At 48.3% G+C, this 18,445-nt stretch overlaps 1 protein-coding gene across 1 annotated transcript in view; it reads left to right on the forward strand.

Moving 5' to 3' along the window:
• Positions 1 to 18,199, forward strand: part of CASQ2 (calsequestrin 2 (cardiac muscle)) — a 35,083-nt gene extending 16,884 nt beyond the window's left edge. The window contains exons 4-11 of the mRNA XM_009879902.1: positions 1,378 to 1,489; positions 2,920 to 2,993; positions 4,420 to 4,550; positions 9,266 to 9,311; positions 12,410 to 12,464; positions 13,163 to 13,263; positions 13,398 to 13,472; positions 17,306 to 18,199. Of these exons, the coding sequence (XP_009878204.1) occupies positions 1,378 to 1,489; positions 2,920 to 2,993; positions 4,420 to 4,550; positions 9,266 to 9,311; positions 12,410 to 12,464; positions 13,163 to 13,263; positions 13,398 to 13,472; positions 17,306 to 17,512 (801 nt within the window). The 3' untranslated portion in view covers positions 17,513 to 18,199. The remainder of the gene's footprint in view (positions 1 to 1,377; positions 1,490 to 2,919; positions 2,994 to 4,419; positions 4,551 to 9,265; positions 9,312 to 12,409; positions 12,465 to 13,162; positions 13,264 to 13,397; positions 13,473 to 17,305) is intronic.
• Positions 18,200 to 18,445: the final 246 nt, after the last annotated feature.

Genomic DNA, 18,445 nt, shown 5'->3' on the forward strand with positions numbered 1-18,445 from the left:
AAGGGGAGGAAAAGTAAGCGGGGGAGCCGGCAGGGTTTGTTTCCCAGAGTGGCAGGTTGCCTAGACTGTGACCTGCCAGTGGCAAAAGGCACATCTAGGAAAGAGAAACATCTCCCTAGGACCTCAGCACTCCTTATGGCAATGTTTCTGTGGCTGCATGCATCAGGTACTGTAGCCAAAACACATATAAGTGGTTTCACGGACAGAAGCAGGCATCTTGCCCCACTCAGGTGGGGCGGGACTTTTGCTGTGACCCCAGCAGTGGTGGGATCCCTGGTTCCTGTGGCTCAGGCCAGCCACTACAGCATCAGGGAGCTCCCCACGCTGCTCTGGACACAGCAGAGGCACCGCCACACGCCAGAGCATCACTCGCAAAGGGTGCAGCATAAACGCACTTCTTTGTGAGGTTTTGTTTGCTGTGCTTTGCGGTATGCCACTGAAAAATCACGTGCTGTGAACAAAGGAACAGAGGAAGGATTTCTGTTTGTGTGTTTCACAATCAACAGGGAAAATACCCACTAAAGCCGGGAAATAAACACAAACGTATCTGTGGTGCCTCGGCAGCCTGCTCTCAAAGGAAAACAAACCCAGAGGTTCTCTACTCCTCTGTAGGCTGCAGAGTGGCCTGCCTTCATTTTTTTTTCTAGTGAAGCCACAGCCGATTCACACCAGTATTGCTGGGCAAAATAATCAGACCAAATCTTTTCACGAGCACTGGCTAATTAAGAAAACAGAAACAAAGTTTAGACTAACCACAGGCTGAAGTGGCAGGTAGGTCTTCAATTTCCTCATCAAAACTGTTGCGTGTCTGGGGCCAAAGCATGGGTTTAACACAGTCTGCATAGGAGGATCAGCCAGGAAAATTCACATACACTTTCCACTGCTCCAAAACATTGTTTGGCCACACTCTAGCATGCTAGTTTTAATGTTTTCTGAAAGTGAGTTCTTTGCAGTAACCTCTTCCAGCAAATTACAGCTGAGAACAAATACATCCATCATTCACAGAAGCTCACGATGTCCATACCAGCCCCTTTCAACTGCTCTCCCTTTTTCTCACTCACTCTAAAGCCAGTTGCAATTGCTGCCCCTTACCTCACATCACAGCAGGTCCCTCAGCAGCTATTTGGGTTACCCAGACCTCTCTCAGCTTTCCTCTTGATGCATCAACCTACGCAGTGAACCTGCTAACAGCTCCCTCTGAAGGTGACCTGCATCTCTTGGTTCCTCACATTATAGCAAAGAGCACTAAGTAGGGTTCCCAGCAGCAGAGAAACTGGGTGACCTCTTTCTTCCTGCTTAGGCTGCTAGTGACACATCCTGCCAGGCATAGGTTGGTGCTGCGAATCGTTGTGTTATCAAATGTATTTGTCATGGCAGCTGCTAGAAGACCCCGTGGAGATCATAAACAGCAAGCTGGAGCTTCAAGCCTTTGACCAAATCGACGAGGAAATCAAACTAATTGGCTACTTCAAAGGAGAAGACTCTGAACGTAAGATAAATATGTTCCTCATGGGGCTTGGAGCTTGGCTTGGGGCTGGGCATCGGTTCTTCTGCATGGACATTAAGGGTGTGGGAGTATATGGTGGGCTGTGACACTGCCAAAGTTGCTGGAGGATGAGGTGGGCTTGCAAGCAAGTTTCTGCTGTTCCTATGCATAAGCCCATTCCTACACCAACAGTGGTGGCCCTTCTGCAAGGCATCTGCTAGCATAAAAAGGGGGCGATTATCCAGGGTCCCCTGAAGAACTTACTTGTCTACCTCACCCAAAATCAGCTGAGGTTACAGTTACCCCGAGTAAGCACCTAAAAGGAGCAAAGGTCCCCTCTTTTGAGCAGTGAGCCTAAAAGGTCAAAGAAAGGGGGAGGGAGACAAAAAGGGGACACATGTTAAATCCTAACTTGGCAAACATATAGCAGTAAACAGGACACCTTAGAGCAGCCTGGCAGAGGCACTGGCCTGCTTCTCCTTGCTGAACCCCAAGACTGAGAAGAGGCTGGTCCCATGACCCTGAGAGACGTGCAACTCAGGGACCTTTCCAGGCAAAACCATCAGCTTTCATGAGCCTTGAGAAACCCTCACCCGGGTCTCTCCCCGGCAAGCCCCAGCAGTCTCCTCTGCCAGCCCCAAGCGCTGCCCTTGCTCTCTGGGTGGCACTGGCAGCGTGCACCCCTCATTTGCAAGGCTTGCCTTTAGCAAGAAGACAGGTATTCTTACCTGACCGAGCTATCACCATGTCTGCTGCACTGCAATAGCCCATACACCTCTCCCTTCAGCTTTCTCACCTGCTCAAAATGGGCTGCAGGGCAGCTCGGGCAGGGCTGTGCCCCTAACACTGCTCGGTAATAGGTGGTTTGAAGAAAGATGGGAAATACATGTTGTAAAGAGCTCTCACCAGGCTGAGATCATCCTTCCTGACCCCAGCTGAGGACCTGATACTAATGACAGTAAAAACATACCTCAATCCTGCCCCTTTGTCCTGCAGCAGGAGGAGTGTACCTAGTCATGCTTGGTGGCTGTTTAGGGAATGGCAGCAATTATTAATGCTGGAGCAACTCCATGTATTTCCCAGGCTGAACTACTGCTTGTGCAAGAGGACAGCTGCAAACACACTTATCAACAGGCTGGAGCTGTAACCTCTGGATCTGCTTCACAGGGCTGCTGGTTTTAGCCCAGTTAAGCATGGCATGCCAGGATCTGTAGTTTTCCTGAGCACTGTGGGGCTGCACAACATGTGTCCTGTTCGCTCCACATGAAATGGTCCTTGTTTGTAAACCCTGGAAGGGTAGAAGAAACATAGCGTTGTCATCTGATGTATTTTGCACTAATTTATATTTGTTCTTCTGTAGTGCCTTCTGTGCTGATCAGAGCATGGCCAGCTGCCTGTGTAATCTTTTCTTCATTCCCCTTTTCTCCTTCCAGATTACAAAGCATTTGAAGAAGCTGCCGAACATTTCCAGCCATACATCAAGTTCTTTGCCACCTTTGACAAAGGGGTAAGCATCCACAGACCTCACCATGAGAGCTCATAACCTCTACAACATGTTTTTCAGAGGTTCAGGATGATCCCAGATTTAATATCTGGCTCCAGCTGCTCATTTTCAGTGTTCCTGTAATTTATGCTACTGATGTCCACATTTGGATTTGGCCCTGTGGTGTTCCCAGGGACCAGTATTTGGGCCAGTTCTATTTAACATAATTATTGATGATCTGGACTAGGCGATGTAGTGCATCCTCAGTAAGTTTGCAGATGACAGCAGGTTGGGTGGGAGTATCAATATGCTTAAGGGTAGGATGGCTCTACAGAGGGATCTGGACAGGCTGCATCAATGGGCCAAAGACAATTGTATGAGATTCAACAAGACCAAGTGCTAGGTCTAGTAGCTGGGTCACAACAACCCCATACAGCACTACAGGCTTGGGGAAGAGTGGCTGGAAAGCTGCCCGGCAAAAAAAGTGTTGGTTGACAGCCGGCTGAATATGAGCCAGCAGTATGCCCAGGTGGTCAAGAAGGCCAATAGCATCCTGGCCTGTAACAGGAATAATGTGGCCAGCAGGACTAGGGCAGCGATCGTCCTGCTGTACTCAGCAGTGGTAAGGTCCCCCGTCGATTACTGTGTTCAGTTTTGGGCCCCTCACTACAAGAAAGACATTGAGGTGCTAGAGCATGTCCACAGAAGGGCAATGGAGCTGGTGAGGGGTCTGGAGAACAAGTCTTATGAGGAGTGGCTGACAGAACTGGGGATGTTTAAGCCTGGAGCAAAGGAGGCTGAGGAGTCTTATCACTCTCTACAACAACCTGAAAGGAGGTTGTAGTGAGGTGGGGGTCAGTCTCTTCTCCCAAGTAACAAGCTACAGGACAAGAGGAAACAGCCTCAGATTGTGCCAGGAAAGTTTTAGATTGGATATTACAAAGAATGTCTTCACTGAAAGGGTTTTCAAGCACTGGAACAGGCTGCTCAGGGAAGTGGTGGAGTCACTGTCCCTGGAGGTATTTAAAAGATGTGCAGATGTCGGGCTTAGGGACATGATTTAGAGGTGGACTTAACAGTGTTAGGTTAATGGTTGGACTAGGTGATCTTAAAGGTCTTTTCCAACCTAAACAATTCCATGATTCTATAAAAGGCCATTGCTGCACCGTGGAGGCAGGTCCTGGTCTGGGATAGGAAACCAGCCCCATTAGGTTTGTAGGATTTTGACTCTGGCCTTGCTCTGCCCCAGTGCTTGAGACCAGTAGTGTAGGGAGCATCAGTGTTTTTTTAACCAAGGAAAGATTCATTCATATTTTGTGGGCCACCCCTAAGAGTGTGTGTTCTGGAAGAGAGCAAGCACCTTGACCTCACCTCTGCCACTGGGAGAGGCTCTGGGTAGGCAAAGTGGCACATCATGCTCACTCACCTCTGACCATCTGCACTGCAACAGGTTGCCAAGAAGCTAGGTCTGAAGATGAATGAGGTGGACTTCTATGAACCATTTATGGATGAGCCTGTTCACATCCCTGATAAGCCTTACACAGAAGAGGAGTTAGTGGAATTTGTGAAGGAGCACAAAAGGTATGTAGCATACAGGATGCTCCTGGCCACAGGAAGCGGGTAAAGGTGTCTGTCATTGCAGGCTTCCCCCTCTAGGGCATCCCTCTCTGTAAAAATTAGCATGACTACCACCTTTTGGCGATTTGCTGACCCAGGTTTGAGATTTTGGCTGGTCTTTTCCTACACCCAGAGGTGCAAGTATCTGTGCCACAATCAGAGCCCACCATCATGGACCTGTGACAACACAGCTTCCCTCCTCCCTCTCCCTGGTTAGTCCTCCCTCAAAGAGGAGGAAGGCTTGCAGGCTGCATAGAGTGTAGAGTGGAAACAAGTTGCCCATGCTTTTAATGTAGGTCTGTACAGAAGGTGATTTTCTCCAAGGCCTCTCAAGCCAAAACTTAATTCTCTCCAGTCCCCTCCTTCCCTCAAACAGCTTCACTAATGGGTATATCCCTCACCTGGAGTCAGATATGTCTGTAGGCAGGTTCTGAGCTCAGACCAAGCTTGGAGGAACTGTGATGGACTAAAAGGCCCCTGCTGACCGCAGGTGTAGAGAGGAAGCCACTGCTGTTATGCCTGTCTTAGTCCTCATCTGCAAAGTGCTGAGCACCTACAATGTTTGATGAAGTCAGTGGCAGCTGTGGATGCTCCGTGCTTTTTGCGATAAGGTTTATTGCACAGTTGTTTAGGGACTTGGCCACCAACAGTCTGGAAGTGACTGGAAAGACTGTTCCCATGTAAAAGCACTGACTTAAATATAAGGGCATAACTACCTATGAGGTGCTATATTTTTTACACCCTTAAAAATGTAGCACAGGATAGTCACACAGGCTATCTGCTGGTCCTGCAATTGCATTTCCCAGCAGACATTCAAGGGAACAGAAGAAAGTTCGAGAAAAGCAGGGCCATTGATACTGTTAGGGGAGCCCAAATCAGGCTGAGCTGGAGGTTTGCGTTCACACACAGAGGGTTCAAAGACAGGAGATTATCTCCACAGTCTGTGAGTCACCAGACTTGGAAATAGATCTCTACTTTTTCTAAAATATGAAGGGGTCCTCTATCTCCCATGTACTCTCAGGTCACTTTGCTGACCTCCTGGACTTCCTGGCCTCAGTCCTTCCCATCTTTCTTCCCAAGCAATTTCTGTCAGGCAGCAGCGTCAGGAAGCTGATTAAACACAGTCAGCTAAGTGCTAGCCTAATAAGGCAAGCTCTCCACCAGCATAAAATTGCAGTGGAAGCCCCCCAAGTCTTACATATTTCAAGATGCTATGTTGTGCTTGGTAGGAGCAAGGGGTTGGATCATATATTTTGCATGTGCCAAGGCTCAGAAGGGAATTAAAATGAATCTCATGAAATCAGATGCCCGAAACCCCAAACCTGCCAAGATGGCAGGGGAAAAACCCTGGGATGACAGTGATATGTTCCCAGTAGTTAATGCTGAGTCTCTGGGAGCAGAAGTTCTTCTTCCTGCCTTGCCACCAGTAAAGGACCTAAAGCCAAAGGCTGGAAGTGGAATTAGTCAGACACAGAGATGATCAGGCCTGTAGAGAAAAACAAAGAGACCTCATCAGCTGCCACATGCTGGTTCCCTGTAGACAACTCAGCAGGATCTTCTTCTCTGCAGGAAGGTGTAGAGGACCACTTGCCTCCTCCCCCTCACACAACAGACTTTCTCACTTCACCCCAACCAGCAGGCACGGGCTATTGCTCCACTGATGTCCAAAGCCCCACTGCTACCTCTCCTCCATCCTGCAAGAAGGAACCCCGTCATACCACTGGGAAAAGCTCCCAGTGCTCAGCAGTACCCAGGCTCTTTGGTATGCTTTAAACAGCCCTTCTAAAAAGGGGTCCCTGCTGCCATGCCCAGGTGGGCTTCACCACCTCTTTTTCCAGCCCTACATGGAAATTGGGATTTGCTGAGCTCTCACTGCAGCCTTAAGGCAGGAGCTGAAGTGGGTGGCCAAGAGGAGCCCATACACAGCCTCCTGGCTGATGCTTCTCTGGGCAACTGCAGGCAGTGGTGGGAAAGTTCATCCTCTCCAGAGCAGGTCAGGAAGCCGGTGTTCAGCGCTGTGGGGTGACTCGTCCGAGGTCAATAGGAGTTCAGCTGAGGATAGTGGCTGGCTCCTGTGACTCCAAGGTCTCAGCCCAGATTTTGCCCTCACTTGCACAAATACAAATTACATGGCTGTTCCTCTGCGTGCAGCAAGAGGCTTCTGGGTTTATGCCTGTTTCACATGCGAAATGCTGGGGTTGGACCCACACCCCCGCACCCCATTCTCTGTAATTGTGGTGTAGCAACACGGGGGCTGAATTCTGCTTCCTCATGTTCACCTAAACCCCACTTACGTCGCTCCCTCCAGCATTGGGGAGTAACCAGAGTAAATCTTGAGTAACTCCACAACAATTGGTACACATGGGTGGGATCAAATCCTTCCCATCAAGTTTCCTTTCTCCAAGCTTCCCCTAGAAAACGGCTATTGAAGCATCTTGAAAGCTAGGTACAAGTACATAATACACATTTGCCTGATATAATCTCCAGTTTCTGCCAATCAGCTATGAAGAGACTTGCTGGGTCAAAAATTGCATCCCCGATCTTGTGCTCAGTGGCTATTTCTTCAATTTCTATAGTCACTTTTTACCTCATTTCTATTTTGATGCTGCAAGTATCCAATTGTGATGAGTTCAGTGGCTGAATTATGCATTGCATCAAAAGAGCATTTCTATTTGTTCAGTTTATACCTCTACTGAATAACTCACTGTGTGCCTACTAGCTCTTGTGTTATGAGGAACAAAGACTAGCCATTCCCTGTTTCACTTTTAACTACTACTGATCTTTTAGACTCCCTGACAATATCCTCTTCATTCACCTCTTTTACAAGGTAAAGAGCGCTCATCTATTTAATCTCCCCCAAGCAGAGGTCATTCCTTACCTTCGTTCACTGCTGCCATGTTTCCATGTCCCTTTTTTAGTTGTCCCATAGAACTTCTGTGATGGGATGACCAGAACCACAAATACATTCACTGTGAAGGTGCACAGTTGTCCATTGCTATAATGGTATGTTGTGTTTTCCCAACTATTTGTAACCTTCTTTTTGCCTTTGGAACTGATGCTTTCTCAATTTGCGACACCTGGCCCCCTTTCCTGAGAGGCAATAATTAATTATTACTAATTTGGAACACCTTGTTGCATTTGTATAATCAGGGTTGTTTTTCTGGAAGTATGTTACTTCCTATGCAGACACTTATGTCTCAGGAGATCCTTCTGTATCTCCTCATAGTCAGGCCTGTGTTGGTCGTCCGAAGAATTGTATATTATAAGGAAATGCTGCCATATTCCTAATTGCCATATTTTGCAGATTATGTGAGAATATGTTATGCATATGATCATGCTAAAGCATATGCTATGAATCTTAAATCTAATCCCTCTGTCCTGAAAACTGACCACCCATCTTCACTCTTCATCTTCCAATGTCATTAATCCACAGGAGGACCTCTCGTCTCATCTAACTGTAGCTTAGTTTCTCTGAAACCCTTTAATAAGGGACCTCGTCCAATAGTCCTCTGAGGGCAGTTCACTACATTGACCAGCATAGCTTTGCCCACTCACTGACTTGCTCTGGGAACTCCAGCAGAACCATTGCCGTGATTTTCCTCTTAAAGACCATACATCTCTTGTCCTATCACATCATATTCCTTCAAATGCCTGTTAACTCTACTTTTTCTGGTAGCATCGTGTCCATAAGGAAGTCACTCTTCCCGACCTGTGGCTCCTCAGGTCCTTTAGGAACCTCTAAAAATGCTCCTTGTTTCCACTGCTCTGGTGTCGAAGCAAACCGAAGCGACAGGTTACACATCTCATTGGTGCCACCTGCTCCTGGCAACACGCTGCTACTCCCTTTGCCAATTTGTACTACAACCTCACGGACCAACACTTGTCTTTGCAACAGCTCCTGGGGCTGGTCTGCCAGGGAGACCGTCTCTGCAGGGGGAACCTCCCTGAGCCAGAGTGAGCAGAACTGCAAAGGATTACTTGTGCTTGTCTGCTATGGCCTTGTGTGCCTTGGGTGCCCCTTCAACACCTCAGTCACCTCTCATCCTGCCAGGCTCTCTGACAGGCTTCCTGCTACGGATGCGTCTGAAAACATTTATTATTCTTTTTTTTTTTTTTGTCCTTTAGGAACTACTTCTCAAAAATATTTGCTTTGGCCAGTCTTACAGTTTAAATTTTCTTTCCAGAGGTAATTATGATCTAAATTTTGCCAGAGGTTATTCTGTCTTCTTTGCTTCAGCAGAGTTTAAAAGGACTTTTATGGTGGAATTATGCTGCTGTAAAACCAGGAGAAAAGGGGAACACAGCCCAGTAGGAATATCCCAGGGACTGCAGTACACAAGTGAATGCGTCACCTCGTGCTCTCAGCACAGACAGAACAATCTGCCATGTGTGGGACTAATTCACCAGGGTACCCCAGCACAGAGAGGCATCTCATCTTCCCAAGCACAAACAGTGTCTGCAGTGACTCCAGCAGGGGCAAGGGCAGGGTTTTAGCACCATAAATAAAAGCATAAGTTGACCTACTGTGCCCCCATGCTTGCATTCAAAAAATGGTGGTTGACGGTGCTGACTCCAGCCACCAACCAAATGTGCCACGGTGACCTTTTCCATGACGTTGGCTGCATCATGTGTGATGGTGCTGGACATGTCCTCAAAGAGTGTTTCTGTCTTCTTTTCAGGGCCACCTTGAGGAAACTGCGCCCAGAGGACATGTTTGAGACGTGGGTAAGCACATGTGATGGGAAGCCTTGCGTCCCCTGCTAACTTCCAACAAGAAACGGCTGTTCAAAAGCTCAAGCCTCTGGCTGGGCAAAACATTATCTTTCCTTCCTTGCAAAGCCACTTTCCCTCCTCTGGGAAGAAGGGAAAGCCCTGGATGTGATGCCCAGTGCCTGAGTTCAAACGGTGTGCTCAAATGCTTTGCTCAACAGCAGTGGCCAGCTGAGCTGGGTCCTGTTTGCTCCACAGAGGGGACAGGGAAAGCTAACCAAGTGTGTCAGGTGGGTGTTGAGCCTCTGTAGCAGCCATGATATAGCTACGGAGAGCATCCTTGGAAAGGATCTCTCTATCTCATCTAATGGATGTCAGTGCTGGTGGTGGGGTGACTTCAGTGGCTTGCTGGGTGAGCAAGCTAAGTTTGTACCAAACAGATGACTCACGGAAATTGTACTGGTGCAGTTATACAATTCAAAATGCAAGTGAGGGACGGCAGTTCAGACAATTATATAGATTATGGAGCAAATTGTGCATTGATTGCACTTCTCATGGTGTGAGCAAGCTGCAAGTCAGTGATTGTGAAGAACTAACCAGCACTTTGGCACTGATCACACGCAGAGGTCTCTCTTGGTCTGCTAGTGTGGGGGAAAAGGGGAAGGGTGAAAATGAAAGAAAAATCATGTATAACAAATTATCCCTTTGCTGTGAATGAGCATGATGTTAAAAGGCAGTCAGGAACCCTCAAGTGCCAGCTGAATGCTGAAAAACAAAGCTGAACAGGTGCTTTACAGATGCTAGGGCAGATGCAGTCAGTCCTTCAAAAAGATCGGCACATTTATAACAGCATTCAGTTGCCTCGTTGCTTGGCTGTGTAACATGAAACACTGCAGTCCTCTGAAGCAGCAAAAATCTTGGGAGTCTTTAATACAACAAGGCAAGAGGTAATAAAACTGGAGCAGGAGTTATGAGTCACTTAGGCATGATAGCTTTTCATTTTGTTTTGAAATACAGATTCTGTATAGAGTCACAGAGTCACAGAGTCACAGAATTGTTAGGGTTGGAAGGGACCTCTGGAGATCATCTAGTCCAACCCTCCTGCCAGAGCAGGGTCACCTACAGCACGTTACACAGGACAGCGTCCAGGCAGGTTTTGAATGTCTCCAGAGTGGGAGACTCCACCACCTCTCTGGGCAGCCTGTTCCAGTGCTCCACTACCCTCAAAGTAAAGAAGTTCCTTCTCATGTTAAGATGGAACTTCCTATGTTCAAGTTTATGCCCATTACCCCTCGTCCTATCACTGGGTGCCACTGAAAAAAGACTACTCCCATCCCCCTGGCATCCTCCCATTAAGTATTTGTATGTATTAATAAGATCCCCCCTCAATCTTCTTTTCTCTAGACTAAAGAGACCCAAGTCCCTCAGCCTTTCCTCATAAGAAAGGTGCTCCAGTCCCCTAATCATCTTTGTTGCCCTTTGCTGGACCCTCTCGAGCAGTTCCCTGTCTTTCTTGAACTGGGGAGCCCAGAACTGGACACAGTACTCCAGATGCGGTCTCACCAGGGCAGAGTAGAGGGGGAGGATGACCTCCCTCGACCTGCTTCCTAGAACCTAGAAGATAGCTTCCTAGAACCACCGAAGACCCTCGAAGTTTTTTCGTAGGACTTCAATGGGATGCAAATTTCACATGCAGTGGGTTTGCTTTCATACTGAACATATTCTAAAATAACCTCAGGAAAAGTGTGAATTGTCAGCAGTGGGATGTTCACTTTACCAACAGCCTCGGAATACAGAGCTTGACTCCGCTATGAGCAGGGAACCTGTACCTACAGGTGACAACAGGCTGGATTCTGATCTTGCTGCAAGTTCAGAACATCCCCAATGCCTTCACTGGAGTTTCTCCAGTTTTCTTTGCTGCCTTGGAGGTCAGAATATAGCTATATTATATAGCTATATATATAATTATACATTGCATATGTATATTTTTTTTTTATTTTTGCTGTCTGACAATGCTGCAGGCAAATATGGACAAAAAGCAACAGTGTAGATTTTGCCAGCTGTAAGTGGTCTGAATCCCAAGTAAATCTGCCTAGAATACCCCTGTGAAAATGTATTCCCTGAAGACGCCAGCAAAGGCCCAGCATCCACTATTGTTTTTAAAGATAATGTTTTCCACTTAATCTTTCAGGGCTTTTTTTCCTTTCAGTTTTTGATGATGGCTTTGTCACCCCTGGGCTCAGAAGGGAAAAGAAATTAGCATTTAGATGGGAATTTTTGCTTGCATTAAAACCAATTGAAATGGAAACTGGGACCGGCAGCGGGTGAGGAAGGTGAAGCCGATCCATGGGATAATTCAGAGATGACATTCATAGCAGGCAGATGATGAACCGGCCGGCAGATCTATTGGCCTTTGCCAATATCATTACCCATTACTTGCATGTCTCATGGACAAAAGCAGTCCACCAGCCTGTCATTTCTGTCCTCCACTCATTGGAGCCCCGAAATGAGCTACCCACTCAATTCCCCTCACTGCTCACGGAGACTCTCACCTAGAGCAAGATACCCTTCACCTCCTGAAAGGTGCCCAAGTGAGCCACCTTGCCTCTCATATTGTAAGGAAACCTCCTTTTCTGGCTCTGAAGGAGCACGTTTGGGGTCTGAGCATGATGGTAGATATTTGTCTCCCCACAAACCATCCCCTGGCAGCTGCAAATTTATGAGGGTAGGTGGCCTTGGGCATGGGCATGGCATGGGCATATTCCCATGCTGGACGGCCCTTGGCCTTCTCTGCAGGCAAGGTTTTGCCCCACACCATCAGAAGCTCCCTTGCCTTTCCCATTATGGTGCCCACCTCATTTTTACCTGAAGGCTTTCAGCAGGGCTACCCAAACTACTCACTTCAGTGCCTAATACCTTCACGACTCACTCACCTCAGCTCCTATTTCTGTTGTCTCAGTGGGGCTCCAGTTGCAAGGCTCCCTTTGCAGTCCAAGCCTCCCTTTGCAATTGTCCTATTCATTTGAAGGCATCCCACTGCTCCTTGTCTCCAGCAACTGCCCAGACTCTGTCCTCCCTCCTTGACCCATCAGTAATAGTTTTGTTGTTTCCAGGAGGATGACATGGAGGGAATCCACATTGTGGCCTTCGCCGAAGAAGATGACCCAGGTAGGAGGCTGTTTTTCTCCTTGCGTGACTCTGCATCACTCAAGATGGTGTAGTTTCATGTGCTTTTTTTGCATTGTGGAGCTCCACACCCCAGGCGGGATGGGGAGCCCCAGCCTGCTGGGACAGGGAGCAGGCATGTTTCTGAGTGTTTAAGCTAGCAGGGGTGCTAGCTGGGACTCAAATGCATGGGGTCTAGATATAAATGGATGGCTGACGGGGGGAAAAAAAGTCATCCCCCCAACACCAGTGGCAAGATTTGCTCCCTAACCCTGCAGCTGTCTTGCTGTGTGGCTCTGGGAACGTGCTGAGGGCTGGGTGTGTGATGTGCTTGTGGGAAACCCATGGGCATTGGCTCCTGAAAAGCTGTGGCATCGGTGCTTCTCAGCACCATCAGTGTGCCGAAAAGCTTTGGCCTCTCGGGGGCTCGGTTCCTCCCTCGCCACAAGAAAATAGTGACATTGTTCCACTCCAAGGAAGGATTACGAGACTTAATTCATGTGTAACTAATTTCAATACCCGGGGAGGATGCTCAAAATTAAAAGCCTTATTATCAGAAGAAAGAGCCGAGAGACAGCATTTTAATGAGAACTGTAAACAACCTGTGTGCATAGGGGGGTGAGGGAAGTTGAAAACCCCGCAAGCGAAAAATGCCTGCGTGTTTGCAGGAGAGGCTTGCAGCAGTTCATATATCATTTCAGATGGTTTTGAGTTCCTGGAAATCCTGAAGCAGGTTGCCAGGGACAACACCGATAATCCTGACCTGAGCATTGTCTGGATTGACCCCGACGACTTTCCTCTGGTGAGTGGCAGGGGCTCCTTGCCTTTCTTGGTTTAATTCATGGATGGGGGGGGGGGCATCAGCCCAGACAGCTGAATTAACGCAAGGGGGTATAGCAAACGTCCATGTCTGAGCTTTGTTTCTCTCTCCTGCAGCTGATCACTTACTGGGAGAAGACCTTCAAGATCGACCTGTTCAGACCACAGATCGGGGTGGTGAATGTCACAGACGTGAGTAGCATGTGCCCAGAAAATCCAGCGATCCCAAGATTAGGGTGCTAGAAAAGACAGGATCTGAGGTCCTCTGGAATCAGTGGGATTTCTGCTGTTGAGTGCAGGTAGACCAGGCTTTTTCCCCAGGGAAAAAGGGTAAAGACTTCACCATTCCCATGTGCAGTTGGGTTCATAACATCTCCAACACTGGGCTTCAGGGCTTTGGTCTGAGCGTGTTTCTGCTGCCGAGTCACACACAAACCAGGTCTGTTGAGGACAGGACCAGCCCCTGTGGTCTGAGCTTCAGGGCTTTGCCTGGTTTTGGTTTCAAGGTCTTACACATCCTCCTCAACCCACAGCATATACCATTGTCTGTGCCCTGCTCTGACTGAACCTGGGTGGGCTTTTCAGGGAAAACTGTGTTTTGGGGAAAGCAAGCTGTGCGTAGTGGAGGAGAAGAGGAGAAAAAGGATGGTGTTTTTGCAGCAGAAGCAGAATGGCCCAGATTGAGTGTAGGAGGGAAAGATGGTCCCCAACAGATGACAGGGAGCAACTGCCCAGATTGAAAAATAAAAACAAATAAATACACAGCCTTAATAAGACTATGACATAAACTGGTAAAGGAGGGATCCTGCTGGGGTGAAGAGGGTATACTGGGATTCATCCAAGCCCCCTGCCCCCTCAGCCACTGCCGTGCAGGTGATGCTAGAAGGATTTGGGTGGGAAGAGGGGTTGTGTCTGCCCCATGCCCAGTGGCAGTGAAGGGTTTCAACACTGTATTGCAGCTGGCATTGCTGCAGAGGGACAGTAGCACAGACAGGTGCTGCTTTGGCACGGCTGTGGTGGTGGTGGTACCCAAAGCATCCACAGCTGTGCTATCAGGCCAGATTTCTAGCAGCTACTGCTTTCACCATGGTCTCCTTCAAGCCAGCAAGCCATGGGACTGATGTCAGGTTGGCCACACACTGTGAGATTTTAAGGCAGGTGGGAGAGGGACCCATCTGACCCCCACCAGCAGGGATCTGGGGAGAGCTGCTGAGTGCAACGTAACATGCATCACTGCCCTGACACGACTACAGAGAGAAACCATTTTTCCTCTGACAGTAATAGTTCACTCGATCAGAAAACACATAACATGGCGTGCTCCCGCTTGGTTCACTTATTACCTTAGTTTATTTTTGATGGTTAAGTGCTGGGTGTTTTAATCTCTTTAAAACGAACCTGTGTGAGTATGTAAGTGTCTCTGGAAGCAGAAATCTCTCCACTGCAGAAGTGTTCATATTTTGGTGCCTGACTTCTTTGTATTTGACATTTCAGCCACATGGAAACCTGATGTTTCATTAGGAGAGAGCAGAGAGGGACTTAGAGTTGGGACAGCTGGCCAGGTCCGGGCACTGGTCCTGGCCCTGCCACCAACCTTGCTTCCAGCCTCCACATCCTCTCTCCTGTACCTCCCCAGAAAAAGAGGGGCAGGGAGGGAGTACTAGACGATTGTCCCTCCTACTATAATAAAAGCTGCAAGACCGTAAGACAGGATACATGGTAGAGAAGGCAAAGTGATAGTGTTATGAAGAAAGTGGAGACCCTGGATCTTGCCCATCCCATTGAGGGGAATGAGAGGCATGCACACAGGCTGGCTTGGGAATTATGGAGTAGGTGCAGCACTGGCTGGATGTGAGCGGTGCTTTTCCTGTAACAGGGCAGCATCTGCCAGACTGTGGGACAGAGACCTAGAGAGTGGGCAGCCAGTGCGTTAAGGCTTGTTAGCAGAATTGTTAGAGACAAAAGGGAAGAGGGCCAAGGTAGCATCTGTCTCCTAAAATCATAAGAGAAATGAACAGACAAGCTAGAAATAGAGCCCAAGTCTTCCAGTCTTTTGCCCTTATTACTAGTTCGCAGTATCTCCCTTCATCATATTTACTGCAGTTGGCCATGTTTAAATCATATCAAAGCTACATTAAACAGCTATCAATGGAAATTCATGGAAGTAGGATTGTCAGTGGCAAAAGAATCATATAGAAAGCAATATTAGGCAGGAACATATGCCTTATTATCCAGCAGTCACTCAGAGACCTGTAAAACTCATGCATGATCTAGGTTTGATACAGTAAATGTTTCACATTGTTCATTATAGTATTTGAAGTTTTTATTTCATTCCACTTAAGTCTGTTTTCTATTCCTCAAGAGAGAGATTTAAGAAAGTTCTAGGTTGGCGGGTGATATCTAAAACAAACACTGAGCTCATTTCGTTATTTCAGTGTTACATCACTGCATTCAGCCAAGTTACACAGGTACAAAGTGGGGCTTACACAACAGAGTAAAAATAAACACTGCTGTTGGCTTCGGTGAACATAACCCCTGTGACCCCATCGCTTCTCTAAAAACCTGCCAATACAAACACCAGAGCTCCCAGCAGCCCCCACCGGCCTGTGACATCGTAGTGGCCCAGGATTAAGGCCATGACATGCTGCAAAATATTGCAGATTTATTTGCCCAGTATCTTCTCTGGGTGCAATGGGCCCACTCCTGTTCCCTGTATTTAAAGGTGTCACTTTTTACTGCACAAACAGTCCTGAAGTTGGGGACAAGATCATTTTCATGAAGCTGCATGCCTCCCTGTGGCTCTTTTTTGTAACAGTTTTGGTGGTTTGTGTTTTAGGAGGAAAATCTTGCAAGGCAGAAACAGGTTTTCTTGAGCAAAGATTGGTTTGGCTTTTTACCAAGCCATACAACAGAGAGAATTAGGTACCACAGACAGGGAAAGAAGTGGGGCACATTTGCTAAAGCCAGTAGTTATCTTCTGAAATATGAAAAGCATTTGCTTCTGCAACATCAAATGCTGAACGAGATAACCTCACAGCACTCCCGCAAAATAGGAGGCTGATCCCATTTTACGGAGCGGAGGCAGTGAAGGGAGAGAGGCTTAGCCAGATATTTACCCAAGGAACCTATAGCAAAGCAGGGAGAAAACCTTTCATTTCCAGATCTCAGAGACTACCTAAGCTATGCTTCCTGTCCCTGGGTAACAGCCACAATTTAGACAGCTTCTTCCCGTTGTGTTTTAGACAGCATCTTCTTACTGAATCCCCCCATTCCCTGTATTTTGTGGAAGTAATGCAGACAGCTGGAGAGAAAGAGCAGGGGGCACCTATAGTCCAGGGCATCAGTGTTTTTCACCATTCTTCAGCTGGAGCATGGTTGAGATGATCTGAGGAAAGGCTCTTCCAAGAGGACGAACCGCTATCACATGTGGAGAGTCCAGAGCAACATCCTGAGGTAAAGGTGATGGTAAAAGAGGCTGAGGAGAAGGGATGCTGACATCAGGGTGTAAAGGCTCAAAGGAGGAGGTCCCAGAGGGGCTCTGGAAGTAAGGAGGGAAATGCTGTGATGTCCTGTGAACTGGGATGACAGAGGGGGAGCTGGCATAGGTCTCTTTATGCTCTCTTTATGTAGACTTGAAGTCTACAGAACTGGCCAGATGGGGTGAGGACAATTGCATCAGGCAGACAATGCTCTTGCTCACAGGTATAAGCGGTGCAGGAGAGGAACAGGCAGCAGGCACACATCCAACCCAGGGCAAACAGTACCACACACTCATGTAAACCCATTGACCAGTCCCACTGCCCCGAGTCAGAAGCAACAGCACTTCAGGGGAAGTGGTAATCCCAACGTGTGGGCAGAGAGACACTGTGGCTGAGCCTGCTCACAGGCTGTGACAGAGAGGGAGCTAATGCCACCGCCATGTCTCCATCCCACCTGTGGTCCAACCCTTACCCCCACAATAGCAGTGAACCTGATCTCTTCCCTGTGTCACTGGGGGGTGGCTAATACCCCATCATCTGTCCCTTCAGGCTGACAGCATCTGGATGGAGATCAGAGACGACGATGACCTGCCCACTGCCGAGGAGCTGGAGGACTGGATAGAGGATGTGCTTTCTGGGAAGATAAATACCGAAGATGACGATGACGATGATGACGATGATGACGACGACGACGACGACGATGATGATGATGACGATGATGACGACGATGACGATGATGATGACGACGACGACTAACCGTGACCCTGTGCAGTTTGACTTGTGGGGGCTGAGAGGCCTCCCCCCCCCCGGCAGGGCCCCCCACCGCCACCGCTCCCCCGGCTCCTGCCCTTGCCAAGACCCCCCGGCCTGATTCTCAGCGGTGCTGAGCCACCGGGACTGCCCTTGCGGCGGGCGGGCGGCGCCTGCAGGCACCCAGCACCGCTGTAAATCATGCCCCCTTAGTAAGGACAATAGGAATCTGCAGGGAATCTGCCCCCAGTGCCCCAGGGCAGGAGGAAAGTCCCTGCCTGCTCACTGCCAGAGGGACGCAGGGAGCCAATTTGTATTTTCCGTGCTCATCGGCCCAGCACTTACATCCAAAGACCAAATCTCACTTCAAGACATAGGGAAGGCCACTGTAAAGTTTAGTCCTTTTATTAAACACAATGCCCTTTGCAGCTACTCTGCCAAGACCATTCAATCCTGCAAGTTCTGCTGCGAGAGTCTATAGCTACTCATTAACATGCTAGGAGCAGCAAAAAGCTTTGGGAGGGGAGGAAGGTTTTTGGGATGCTATTAAAGTTTTCAATGATTCCATATAATGACAGGATATTCTTGTCTGGCAGAGCAATGCAAAACCAAACACCATGGTCCCTGTCTGAATGTTTTTCTTCTTGAAAGCTCAGGCAAAATATAGAGTAAGTGTAGGTGGTCTGATATGGGACATCAAAGCTTGCAAGTTCCTACTGCTGGAAAGGCCGATCCAGGTCTGAGCCCAAACTCTTGAGGCAGAAGATCACGGCAGGGAGCCATACCGTTGGTCTTAACCCCAAAGAAACACCAGAGCAGACCCCAGGCCAGTTCCAAATACAAAAACAAGGTCTGGGCTGGGCCTACCTTCCCTTTCAGATGAACCTCAGCTGGATTGAAGGTGGTGCACATGAGATAGACAGCATAGTCCTGCCAATG

Source organism: Charadrius vociferus, unplaced genomic scaffold (assembly GCF_000708025.1).
Source record: "Charadrius vociferus isolate BGI_N301 unplaced genomic scaffold, ASM70802v2 scaffold162, whole genome shotgun sequence".
Lineage (NCBI taxonomy): Eukaryota > Metazoa > Chordata > Aves > Charadriiformes > Charadriidae > Charadrius > Charadrius vociferus.